Below are 13,465 nucleotides of genomic sequence, written 5' to 3' on the forward strand. Positions count from 1 at the left end.
TAATTCCTGCATGATATTCTCTCTCCTAAAATGCCTCTCCATGAGTATTTTCTTTTGTTTTATGACATCTAGTAAGTAGATTTTTTCCTATTAGAGGGGACCAAAAGTGGTTTGGAGTTTGGCTTTTAAAATCTTTTAAAAAGATTTCTCTCTCTCTCTCTCTCTCTCTCTCTCTCTCTCTCTCTCTCTCTCTCTCTCTCTCTGTGTGTGTGTGTGTATGTGAGCTTTCGTGCACGTACACACACGTGTGTAGTTCAGAGCACAATGTTGAGTGTTGGTCCTCACCTCCCACCTTATTTAAGACAAGGTCTGTCTTGTTTTCACGTCTATGTACACCAGGCTACCTGGCTCATGAGCTCCCATGGATTTTCCTACATCCACCTCCAATGTCTCTATAAGAGCACCAGGATTACAGATGTGTGGCCATGTTCGATTTTTTCTGTGGGTTCTGGAGATCTAGACTCAAGTTTTCAGGCTGGTACAACAAGTGCTGTCCTTATGGAACCCATCTCTCTGGCCCACAGCATGTTCTTTCTGAAACCGGACGTGGGGGTGGAGACAAATTGAGATGTAACGGCGGTAATAGACGTGATTGCTGGTGTGAGGACCAGACAGCTGGAGCTCTCCACAGGGAAGTGAGGGAGAGTTACAGGTCCAAGAAAGTCTCGCATCTATAAGGAACATGTCGTGGATGCTGAAAAGGTGCACAATGCCTTACTTCCTGGAGGAGATGGAGCACCATTTACAATACATATGTAATTTTAAATAGCACATGTAACATCCTTACATAGTTTTCTTATGAGTTTAGTAATCTTAGTAAAGGCACAATAAATAGCTACATGCCTTTTCCTTTGTTAACTGGTTGTTTTATAACTGATACTGTCAGTCTTTGTCTGTCTCCTATTAGAACACCAGACATGCAACTGTACCCAACACCACATGTACCGTTTCTTTCCTGCACATTCTCCTAATAAAGTTTAATTTAAACAGCAGAGCAAGGGATTAGGGATTTGCAACAACAATTACCAACAACTTGTAACAGCGTACCAGCCAAAGTTATTTAAAACTGTCTAATTGCTCATTTCTGGAATTTTCTACTTAGCATTTTTGGACTCTGGTCGACTGTGGGTAACTGAAACCTTGGAAAGTAAAGCTGTGGTCAAGGAAGGCTACTTTATTCCTCCTCGTGCATAAAAACCCTACAGCATCACGCTTCCAATCCTCTCCCTCTGGCAAATGCTATGACTTTAAGGGAGTGTACTAGTTTCCAATGGCAAATTTCTATTGGCTTTCTATTGCTGATTAAAAACAAGCTACTAGTTTTAAACAGCACAGTTGTCTGATAGTTCTAGAACTCAGAAGTCCAAAATCACTCTCACTGGGCTAAAGTCAACATGCCTGCAAGCCTGGCTCCTCCCTGGGGCCACTTCTAACTGCGGTCTAGATGAACCTGTGTCCTCGTCAGCTGTCACACCAATCTCCTGCTTCTAAAGTCACTTTATCTCTCACTCACTCTGCATCCTTCTGGATGATTCTTCTGAGCCTATCAGACCAACACAGGTCATCTAGGGCAATGTCCCCATCTGAAGTGATTAAATCACACCTGAAAAGTCACTCACACTGTTCACAACAACACTCACAAGCTCTGGGGTTTCGAATGTGGGGGTCTACCACAAGCACATTTCTAGTTCTTTTTGTCAAATGATCAATGATATTTTAAAGACATGTATAGATGCTCATATAAACCACATGTTTTACCCACTTAGAGGCTATTTCCAGGGCTCTTCATTCCTTTTTAGAAACAGATTTTCTCACCCACTATCTTCATTTAGATACTATTTCTCATAGTGCATCCTGCATATGGGAAGGTTTTTCAGCTTTGGTGGAATAGAAAGCATGTAATTTCACAATGACTTTGGAAAGATAATTTTGCTGGGTATAGAATTTTATGTTAGCAGACATGTCTCTCTTTCAATACTCTAAGAAACTGCTCCACCCCTTTATCTGCTTGCACTGCCTTTAATGAGCAACACACTGTAATTATCTGTATATCTGTCTTTAATCACCTGGCTGTTTTTTTTAAGATTTTATCTTTACTACTGCTTCTATATCACGTTTATTTATTCATGTATGTGCGTGTATGCGCATGTGCCTATGTGTGGTAGCACATGTGGGAGCAGGTTCTCTCTTACCATTGTGGGTCATGGGGACCATGGGGACAGAATTCAGGTCATAGGGCTTAGCAGCAAGCTTCTTTACCTGCTGAACTTTCTTGCTGGCACCTGTTCCTATTTTTAAATGTTTTGATCATGATGAATGTTGGTCCAGATTTCCTTGTTTCTTGTATTTAAACTTCACTGATCTTCTTTGACCTGTGGTCTGAACATTTTCATCAAATTTGACTTGTTTTCAGTGTCCCCCCCACCCCACCCCCACCCCCCGCGCTGCCAGCTTGGTGTTTCATTTTTAAATAGTTTTGGTTGCTTTGTGTTCAAACTTACTAACTCCCTCTTCTATAATGTCTAATTTGCTATCAGTCTTGTCCAGGAGATCCTTCATCTAAGACCTTGCAGGATTCTGTTCCAGAAGTTCCAGGTAGACACCATTCCTATAATCTGTGTGTGTGCTTAATATGTCCTATTAGAACTGTTGTTCTAATGTCCTTGACATGGGGAACTATACTATTAGTGTCATTTCTAGGTCAGTGTTTATTGACTCTCCCTCAAGATGGAGGCATTTTCCTGCTTTTCATGTCTGTCAGTTTTTTTAGTTGATAGTGGACATGGTAGTTGTAGCTTTTGAGTAATAAGTAGTTCTGTATTTCTATTACCTGAATTTTGTTCTAAAATTTGGTAAATCTTAAATTTTAAAAATTGTGTGTGATATATGTATATATCATGTGTGCACATGTGCAAAATCCAGAGATCAGCCTGTCTCTGTGCCTTTCCCCACTGCCAGCACTGGGGTTACAGACACACGCTGCCACACCTGGCTTTTTTGTGTGTGATGGGGATCCAAATGCAGATCCTCAGGCTTGCAGGACAAGCAACTCATCTGCCTAGTCACATAAATTAATCACAAGTTTGATCTGAGATCAGATCAAACTTTAAGGTGGGACAAGACCAGCATTCTAGTGGAAGGCTAATATAGCACTGGTTCTGAAACAGAACCAACCCTGTGTAGTCTACCTGATACCTACAAGAGCCCCCAAGATTCTCCCTCTGAGATTCCCCCTCGAACTCTTTAGGACAGCTGATTGCCTTGCCGTGGGCAGTGTTTTCATACTAAGCTGAGTAGTCAAGGGGGACCCTCTGTAGGTCTCTAAGGTTCTCTGTGTATCTGTTGTGGTTCAAATACAAATCATCTCCCACAGGCTCGTGTGTTTGAACACCTGGTCCACAGATGGTAGCCTTGCTCTGAGAAGTTGTGGAACTTCTGGGAAACATAGCAAAAGTAAATTGTTACAGGAGGGTCCTGAAGGTTACACCCACCTCTGATATATAACTTGGCAATTTTGCTTCCTGATCCACCAGTACGTGAAGAACCTACTGCCTCATGCTCCCTGCTGCCACAAACGGATGCTTCTCCCACAGGCTGTTTCTGTGGGGGCATTTTGTTACAGTGAGTTTCGCACACTCTTAGAAGGCTGGTCTCCTACGGAACCACTGCAGCCCTCTCGGGTTCTCCTTCTATGTGCTGCAGACTGAGGGTGGTCCCGGCCACAGGTGAGCAGAGCCATGGGGCTTCTCTACCTACTTCAGATCTCTCAGTCATTGAAGGCCTTGGCTGTTTGACGGCCAATGTCCTGAAAGCTCACCATTTCACGTTTTTGTCTTAATTATTGCAGCTGGGAGAGGAAGCAGCAGTAAGCATATGGAAGCAGGACTTTTCTTGAGGGGATCCGGAAAGGCGACGAGACTATATTCTCCACTAAATCACTAGAGGGGATGATGACCAGTGTTAGCTGTGGGCCACCCAAGTGTCTGCCTCTAGGTTACCCTTTCCCTCTACTCACATTTAGTCACTTCACCTAGAGACTGGAGCTAGAAGAGGTTGACTTATTTTGATCTACTAATGATGACTCTGTTAAGGAAAATGCTTTCAGTGAACACGAGCCGCGGCTGCTGGCTAGCTGAAGGAATCCATGTGGTGTCTCAACAGAACTTACAAGTGGGCCATCTTCAGGGTATTCATGGGGAGTGTCAGCTTCTAGGTCAATGGTTCTCAACCTGTGGGTCACAACCCCTCTGGGGATCACATATCAGATATCCTGCAGATCAGATACTTACATTATGATTCATAACAGTAGCAAAATTCCAGCTATGAAGTAGCAACAAAATGATCTTATGGCTGAGGTCAGCACAACATGAAGAACTGTATTAAAGGGTCACAGCATGAGGAAGGTCGAGAACCCTCTCTAGAAGAAGGCAGCTATAATGCAGGGCTAATCTTTCTAACTGTCCTCTGAAAGAAGGATGCTAATGAGCTGAGAGAATTCCAGGTGGCCTGTCTCCTGGGGTCTGTCTTCAAACTATGCCAGCCTTCCTGGCTCCCTCAGTAGGGGGCATCTATGCTTCTCTTCCCACCCTGTTTCCTCACCTGCTAAAGTTGAGTTCAAAAGCTTCTGCCTGGAGTGTAGCAGTCAGGGCTGCATGTGACAGTCCCAGGAAACATCCAACCTGGAAAACTGAATCCCCAAACATGTGTGTCCCTCCATGTCACCTTATCCTGTGTGGCCGTTTGAATAGGAATGGCCCCCACAGACTTGTGTGTTTGAACACTTGGCCCATAGGGAATGGCACTATTAGGAGGTGTGACCTTGTTAGAGGAAGTATGATGCAGTGTAGGTGGCTTTGAGGTTCTTATGCTCAAACTATGCCCAGTGTGGGACTCAGTTCACTTCCTGTTGTACACTGCCATGCTTCCCACCATGATGAGAATGGACTAGACCTCTGAAACTGTAAGCTGCCACCCCAATTAAATGTAGTCCTTTCTAAAAGTTGCTGTGGTCATGGTGTCTCTTCACAGCAATAGAAACCCTCACAAAGACAGCTGTGTAATTACCTCACCCCTAGACAGAAATGGCAGGAAATGGGGAGATGGCGTCTGTCTAGTCCCCAACTCACCCAATCCTACACTGGCTGGGCAGCTTTGCCTGACCACTGTGCCCCACTAGCCCTGGGGCAAACCTCTTAGGAGACAAAGTGATCACTGTGTCCAGGTCTTTGCTGGACACTTTCTCCTTCCCTACTCCAGGGGCCTGGAACCATTCTGTTCCTCCTGAGACTCCAGCATTCTCCCCAGGCCCTACCTATGTGGTCTTCATACTGATATCAATCACACTGCCTTCATCAAGGGTCCCTAGAAACCTGCTCTCTCTACTCTCCAATTCATTCTAGTGACCAGAGGCTGGCCAAAGGCACTTGGCTACAGTAACAACAGCCTTAAGCATGAATCCACGAAGTGGCTGATGGTGAGCATCAGGTACCATGAGGAGCTGGGGACAATGGAGTCCTGGAACTGATCACATCAGTCAGGCATGGAGGGGCCTTTGTTGGAGAGAGGATCCAGGACCACATTCTGGTAGATGCTCTTGGAAGAGCCAGCTCATAGCCAGCATTAGCCTGGCTCTGAGGTGATGTTTTCTGTGCCCCTAAAATGGTAGGCAGCACCCAGCCGAGAGATGTTGGCTCAATGTCCCGAACCAATTCACATTTAAACATGGAGCAGCCAAGAGGAATCATAGCATCTCTGGTGTCTCTGAGAATCCCCTCTCCTCCCCAGCCCCATCCCTGGAGACTTCATTCTGGAGGTAGCCTCTATGCAGCTGTTAGCTTTGGGGTTGGGCCTGCCCTGAGTTCCTGTATCTGGAGACTGGCCAGTCTATTGTGCATCTTCCTTAGGACCACCTGCTATATCCTGAGCCCAGGCCTTCAACAAATATCCCAGACTGCATTGTGGGGGCTCCTGAGCTTCATATGCCCCTAGCCACGTCTGTTTCTGTCCCAGGCGATCCACCTGCTACCCAAGCCAAGCCTCACTGCCAAGCACCACCTGGACCACCAGCTTCTCTAGCATGCTTCTGGTGTCGGGGCCACGCCTGTCTCTCACACAGGCAACCATACACATGGCAAGTGTCCTGTCACAGGTCCTAGCACAGTCCTCTTGGCACTTTCCATACACAGAACTGGCCAAGCCCTAGGCCTCACTGTTAGCAGTGTAGTGAGCAAATCTGCATGGTGGGGGTGACCAGATTTGGCTCCCAGGCCTTGCACTGTTACCTATGCCATAATCAAACCATTGGCATGATAACGGAGTTTGATTTGGTAATATTGTCTACAACCAGGAGGTAGATTCTAGAGAGTTCTGGTGAGGACTGATGGAGCTCATGCAGGCTAGGGCTTTAGGATCAATCAAATGGGTGCTGCTCAGTAAATGCTATTTGTGCATTATTATTATTATAAAATCAACATGTCACTTATTAAATTCTCTCCATCTGATAACCTCCAGTGTGAACCAGTTTTTAGCTCGCTTCCTTAACTAGGCAGGGTTTGATATCAGGCGACATCACACCATGTCTAAGAAGTGTGACTAGATTTTCTTTGTCCTAAAGATTTCATGCTAAAACACCAGGCTACTAGTGTGAGTATCCCCAAAGTATCTCCTTCAGAGTGACCCGTGTGCAGCGCTGTGAATGGACAGATGCTTGCAAAAGCGTGTGCTGGGCGCCGGGCGGTGGTGGCGCACGCCTTTAATCCCAGCACTCAGGAGGCAGAGCCAGGCAGATCTCTGTGAGTTCGAGGCCAGCCTGGGCTACCAAGTGAGTCCCAGGAAAGGCGCAAAGCTACACAGAGAAACCCTGTCTCGAAAAAACCAAAAAAAAAAAAAAAAAAAAAAGCATGTGCTGGTACTTTCACAGGTGGTTATATGGGGCACACCTGTGCAAGTACCTGTGAGGATGTGTGCACATGCACACCCCCTCATGCCTATGCCTATACACGGTCACACTCATGTCTGTGTCTGAGATACCCATGATGTCCAGCAGAATCCAGACCTGCAGCGGGGCTGCTGGGCTGTGTGTCTTCCTACGCCTGCTCTTTCCTGGCTGCTTACCTCCATGTTTCTGCAGAAGGTAGCATTGGTGCCAAAGAGGATCTGGCACTGCTCATTGGCGCTGTAGTGCATGCCTGGCAGCTTGTATGGAAGACGCAGGGCGTGCTGACTCCTGGGGTCGGTGATCAGTAAACAGGTACTGACTTTGGATCTGAAAAAGCCAAGAAGCAGATCAGTCTCCAAATGGAGTAGCTCATCTTTGTTCTAGTTTTTCAGTTTCCAAGAAGGATATGCCTCGGATGATTCATGGGACAAGGGCCTTGGCACTGGACACCCGGGTTACCCTTTTGGTGTGTGTGTATGTATGTGTGTGTGTGTGGGGGGGTGTTCTTTTATTATATGGTGAAATGTGGGTCTCTGCTCTGAAGACAAAGCAGAACTGACCACTTGGTAGGGCCATAGATACTGCTCTGATGAAGCAAGTGAGCTTTCTTAGAGGCGTTTGATGAAAATTTCTTTTTAAATTAGAATACTCTGAATTTCCTTAGACTATGGCTTTGAGCAAAAGTTGACATAGACAAAAAATAACACAAGTTAAGGTTGTTTTATTTTAAACAAACTCAAAGTTCTGATTTCTGACACCATGGAGTCTTTTTGAGGGACTACTGGGCTAAAGCACATACGCCAGTCTTGATGTCTTATTTGGTCAAATAAATCTCCTGCTATTGCAGAAGGCAAGTCAGGGACTCACTCTGTCAAGAACTGCCGGGTTTCAACTGGGAAGGGAATGTTCATTTACAATGGGAGATACCTTTCCCGAAGAGGCCTCTGTTAGGAGATAAAATGCTCGATGCTTTTATTTCCTATCCTTAAAGCAAGGCAAATGAAACCAGACACTTCCCAAACCCTTGAAGAAAGGATTTAATGCACACACACACACACACACACACACACACACACACACACACACACACACACACACACCTGAGGCTAGTCCACAGATCCCAGGCTCAGTCACAGCCATTGGTTACTAATGGGACCAGCACTGTGCACCTGAGCAAATGTATAGCATCCTGTCTTGTCACTCTGACCCTTTGGGGTGATATGGAGTAACATCAGTAGCTCACAACGTTTTATTAGGAGTCTGTGATTACAGTCAGTGGAAGCAGAGTATCTTAAAACCAGTAAGTTCATTTCTAAGCCTATTTACCGAACATTTTTTCCACCCGTAGGAAACATGAAGAAAATCCTTTAACTACTTCAACCCACATTCCCCGGGTCCTGTCAAAGAGAGCTGGTCTGTCAAACTCAACCCGCCAGTGAGACTCACTGATTCATTTCTATTTCTACTTCATGTGGGTTAACACAACAAAGTAGGGAAGCAATCAGGACCCATAAATCAACACTGTAAATACAGCCCTAAGATCAGACACCAACAGGTCAACAGGGACCATGGACATGCTTACTTTTTTTTTGGGGGGGGAGGGTTTCGAGACAGGGTTTCTCTGTGTAGTTTTGGTACCTGTCCTAGATCTTGCCCTGTATACCAGGCTGGCCTTGAACTCAGAGCTCTGCCTGACTCTGCCTCCCAAGTGCTGGGATTAAAGGCATGCACCACTGCCACCCAGCTGGATATACTTACTTTAACAAGGGTTTAAAACCAAAGTGTTCAGGGACACTTGGCTTAGTCTGGGAGGAAGGGACTGGACCTCCCTGGACTGAGTCTACCAAGTTGATCACAGTCCTCGGGGGAGGACTTGTCCTGGAGGAGGTGGGAATGGAGGGTGGGCTGGGGGTAAGGGGAGGGCGTGGGAGGGGGGAGAATAGGGGAACCCATGGCTGATATGTAGAACTGAATGATATTGTAAAATAAAAAATATATATCACAAAAAAAAAAAACCAAAGTGTTCCACAGAAATCAGAGAACTGAGAAGTAGAGACATTCTCTAGGGAGACCGAGCTAGTGAGAAGCACATCCCTTCCCCTATAAAGGAGGGGGGGAAGTCTGAAAACCCACCCCCAGCTAACCCACTCCCTTCAAGGGAAGCAGCTTCAGCAAGTAGCAGGTTCTCAGTTCTACAGCAGCTGTTATCCCTACAGTGGTGTCCACTCGTGGTCACAGACTGGCAGAGAAGTCCAAGACAGAGGCACTAGGTTGATATTTCATTTAACCAATCATTTAATGATCCCGTACTGGACATGCAACATCATACCAGCTACAACCTCAGGAAGAGGCCTTTGCCCATTACAGGACACTCTGCCCTGACCATCTCCCAAGCCAGTTGAGGATTCATCTAAGGATTCACTTCTTATACTTGCTAAGTTGCCCATCTTTGGTCTTTTGGGAAAACTTGCTGTTGTTGATGTTACAGAATGATTCAAGGACTTACTTGAGAAAGTTCTCGAGGTCATCTCGACTACAGGATGACCAAGAGAGGTCGCTAGGGTTCCGGCCTTTCACCCACTCTCCTGACATGATGTGCGAACGGCCAGCACAGGATGAGTGGTCATCGTCGTGGTTCATTCCCAGGCTGTTCAGAGAGAAAGAGAAAGAGTGTGGGATGCTATGCCCCATGTACCTCATTTCTAGGTCCTGGGTCAAGTTTAATCAAGTTTAAAGTACAAGAGAGTGATGTAAGGTGATAATGTTCTCACACTACAGACCACAGACAGTGTATACAGAAACTGAAGTGGTTTGATTACAGAGTGTCTGAAAACTAAGCAAAAAGAATTAATGATGAGCGAATGAATGAATTCGTAATTATGATAATGACAAGTATGACAGTTAATAAAACCCAAGGTAGTTAATCAAGTCTCATCTTCTGATGAGATGACCTGATATCTCACACTAAATATCATTCTGTTGCTGAGCCACACTCTGCTGAGAGCCAGTGGGAAACACCGGAGACTAAGTTACTGAAGAGTGTGTTTGCTATCTTTCAGCTCTCTCCATGTTTTCGCTTGTTTACTAAAAAAAACTTCCCCATTCACAAGAAACACAAGAAGACCCAGAATGACCCCCATGCCTCATCAGCCCATCTTCCCTGGGTACCAACTATCGTTCTGCCACCTTCCGACTGTACCCGAGGAACACTTCGAGGCTCCTCTAGATGGGAGTCTGACCAGACACTGACCTGAACAGCGACCTTAGTTTACCCATATGCCTACAGTGGGGTGAGCTAAGGTACAGAGCACACACGCTTGGCTTGCCCACAGCTTGCGGACAATGATTTCCAGGAGAGAAACCCAGTGTACTTGAGGAAACCGTTTTGTTGTTGTTTGTTTGTTTTGTTTTGTTTGGGGGGGGTTGGTACTAATTACAGTGAAAAACCAGAACCATGCATTTTGACTCATTCAAAAATACTAGATGTTTCTCAAGTGCCAGGGAATGTGTCAGAAGGAGATGGAATGGACGAAAGTTGTTATCCCTAACTCAGGTCACCACAGCCTGGGAGAGGAGATCATGATAAACAGGGGTTCCGATGCTTTCCCTGAGCCCGAGTTCCCTACTTTCCTCGAACATCTTTTACCTCCTCTCGATATCCCCATTTGCCCTTTCATGCTGAGGTCTCCCCAGCAGATCACACGATGCATCCCATTGGGCACCTCTACACATTTTCCTGTGTAGATCTGTCTTGGCCTGATCCCAGCCAAAGCCATATCCTCTGGAGAACATACTGCCTGGTGCTCAGGCATCCTGAGTCTTGGGCTAGCATGCCTTATCCATCTGTTTCCACCAGTTGAGGATAGTCAACTATATTCTCCAACCTTCACATGCCAGTGATACCCATTACCTCATACATGGGACTTCATGGTGTATTAAGCAGTGAAATATGCAGGCAAAGGCAAAGTTGTTTGTTGCTGGAGAGCTTCTCTCCAGGTCCCACCAAGCCCCACAGTCCCACAATCCACGTATAAAATAATCACTCAGACACTTATATTACTTATAAACTATATGGCTGTGGCAGGCTTCTTGCTAACTGTTCTTTTATCTTAAATTAACCCATTTCTATAAATCTATACCTTACCACATGGCTGGTGGCTTACCGGCATCTTCACATGCTGCTTGTCCTGGTGGAGGCTGGCAGTGTCTCTCCCTCCTTCTTCCTGTTTCCCCAATTCTCCTCTCTCCTTGTCCCACCTATACTTCCTGCCTGGTCACTGGCCATCAGTGTTTTATTTATATAGAGCGATATCCACAGCATTTCCCCTTTTCTTCTTTTTTTAAAAAGGAAGGTTTTAACTTTAACATAGTAAAATTACATATAACAAAACAATTATCGAGTAAGAATTACAGTTACAATATTAAAGAAGATGTCCTATCTATCTTATATTTGTGAGTTTAAGGTTTTATATCTAAGTTATCTTTTATCATAACTGAGGAAATTACAACTATCTAGTCTTAAACCACATCAAAGACCTCAGAAGGATATAATATTACCTGAGAAATGGGAAAAGGATGTATGTAACTTTCGGGAGTCTTGTAGGGTAGACAGAGACAGCTGACAGCCTGGACAGTCACCTTCAGAGATCTACACAATATGGCATTTAAAATGTTTTAATAACTTACAAAATTTTTCTTTTTTGAGACATGTCGGCTCCTGGCAGTCCTGTGGTACAATCCTATTATATGTTGACCAAGAGTTTAACATTTGCTTTACATATGGGGAATGCATGCCATAAGATACTATTGCCTCCTTAAACCTTTTTAAATCCAACATTTCAATTGGAGCCCAAATATTTTGTGTAGTCATTTGATCAGGCAACTGCTGTACGGTTACAGGATAAATTAAGGGTGACTGTGTGAAAACAGGCTTTCTTTCTGTAACCTTATGATCCAAACTTGAAACAACTTCGTTGTTAATTTCTTCTGTCTGAATTTTTACAGGTTTAACAAGTTTTTCTAAAGCTGTCATCCTGGCACTTAAATTGACTATGTTTTTTTTTTTTTTTTTTCCTTTTTTTTTTTCGAGACAGGATTTCTCAGTGTAGCTTTGTGCCTTTTCCTGGAACTCACTTGGTAGCCCAGGCTGGCCTCGAACTCACAGAGATCCGCCTGGCTCTGCCTCCCGAGTGCTGGGATTAAAGGCGTGCGCCACCACCGCCCGGCTTGACTATGTTTTTAAATTGTAAAATGAGGATAAGCATAGTGATAAACTGCATAATTCCAACAATACTAATCTTCTCATATAGTTGTTCCATTGTCAGACTGCCTAAAATTTCAAACAAAGCCCAATTTTCTTCCAATGTACAGTTGTTTGCATGAAAACTAATATTGCTATTAACTAAAATATGTGGCTACCATGATCTTTGGGCAGAACAGTAAAAGATGAAGAATAAATCCTACACATCTGGTCCCAGACTGCTTCATGGGAGGCTTTACCTTCCTGCTACATACAGAAATGTGTATACTAAAGAGATTGGAGTGACTGCAGCAGCAACTTGGTGGTAGAACCCTGGCTTAGTACACCCAAGTTCTTAGGTTCAATGAGGCGACGGGGAGGAAAGAACAAGGAAAGAATATGTCTTAGGGCTTCTATCACTGTGAAGAGACACCATGACCACGGCACCTCTTATAAAGGAAAACATTTCCTTGGGGCTTGCTTACACTTCAGAGGTTCAATCAATTATTATCATGGTGGGACATGGTGGCGTGCAGGCAGACATGGTGCTGGAGCAGACATAGTGCTGGAGAAGTAGCTGGGAGTTCTATATCCTGCAAGCAACAGGAAGTGGTCTGTCTCACTGGGTGTGGCTTGAGCATATATGAGCCCTCAAAGCCTGCCCCCACAGTGACACACTTCCTCCACCAAGACCACACCCACTCCAACAAGGCCACACCTCCTAATAGAGCCACTCCCTTTGGGGGTCATTTTCTTTCAAACCATCTCAGGATGAAAGGAAGGGGAGGAACTGGGTTCCCACTTGCATTAGGAGTATGCTAGCAGGAAGGAAGTTGATAGTATCCCAGTGGGCAGATGCCCTTACCAGAAAGACTTGCCTCTCAATCACAAAATTGGAAACAAAATAAAAACAAAACCAAACAAACAAATAAACAAGAACTGTTTATGCTATATTGAAACAGTTGTTACTAAACTATAACACAGTCTACATGTTTATAAAGTTTAGGTTAAATTGTTTAAAGCACCTAAGTATAATACTTTGATGTTTCTCCACCTGGACCAGTTTTTCCAGTTAACTGGTCAGCCGGCCAGCTTGTATTGGACGGAAGAGTGAGCACCGCTTTCTCCTGCTCCTGTTGGCCTCTGTCCCTCACAGCAGTGCTCTTCACAGAGCTTTGGAGCCTCTCATAGGGGTTCTCCTGACCCCGCCCTCCACACAGCTTCTCATCAGGATTGGCCTCCAGCAAGCTCGGATAAATATTTACCAAATGGATTATCTGTTTGATGCT

General features: G+C 44.9%; 1 protein-coding gene across 1 annotated transcript in view; it reads right to left on the reverse strand.

Moving 5' to 3' along the window:
• Adamts17 (ADAM metallopeptidase with thrombospondin type 1 motif 17) overlaps positions 1-13,465 on the reverse strand; it is a 338,353-nt gene that overhangs the window by 152,107 nt on the left and 172,781 nt on the right. The window contains exons 9-10 of the mRNA XM_028872809.2: positions 9,444-9,584; positions 7,114-7,264 (exon numbers count right to left, since the gene is read on the reverse strand). Of these exons, the coding sequence (XP_028728642.1) occupies positions 7,114-7,264; positions 9,444-9,584 (292 nt within the window). The remainder of the gene's footprint in view (positions 1-7,113; positions 7,265-9,443; positions 9,585-13,465) is intronic.

The sequence above is a fragment of the Peromyscus leucopus genome, chromosome 1 (genome assembly GCF_004664715.2).
Source record: "Peromyscus leucopus breed LL Stock chromosome 1, UCI_PerLeu_2.1, whole genome shotgun sequence".
Lineage (NCBI taxonomy): Eukaryota > Metazoa > Chordata > Mammalia > Rodentia > Cricetidae > Peromyscus > Peromyscus leucopus.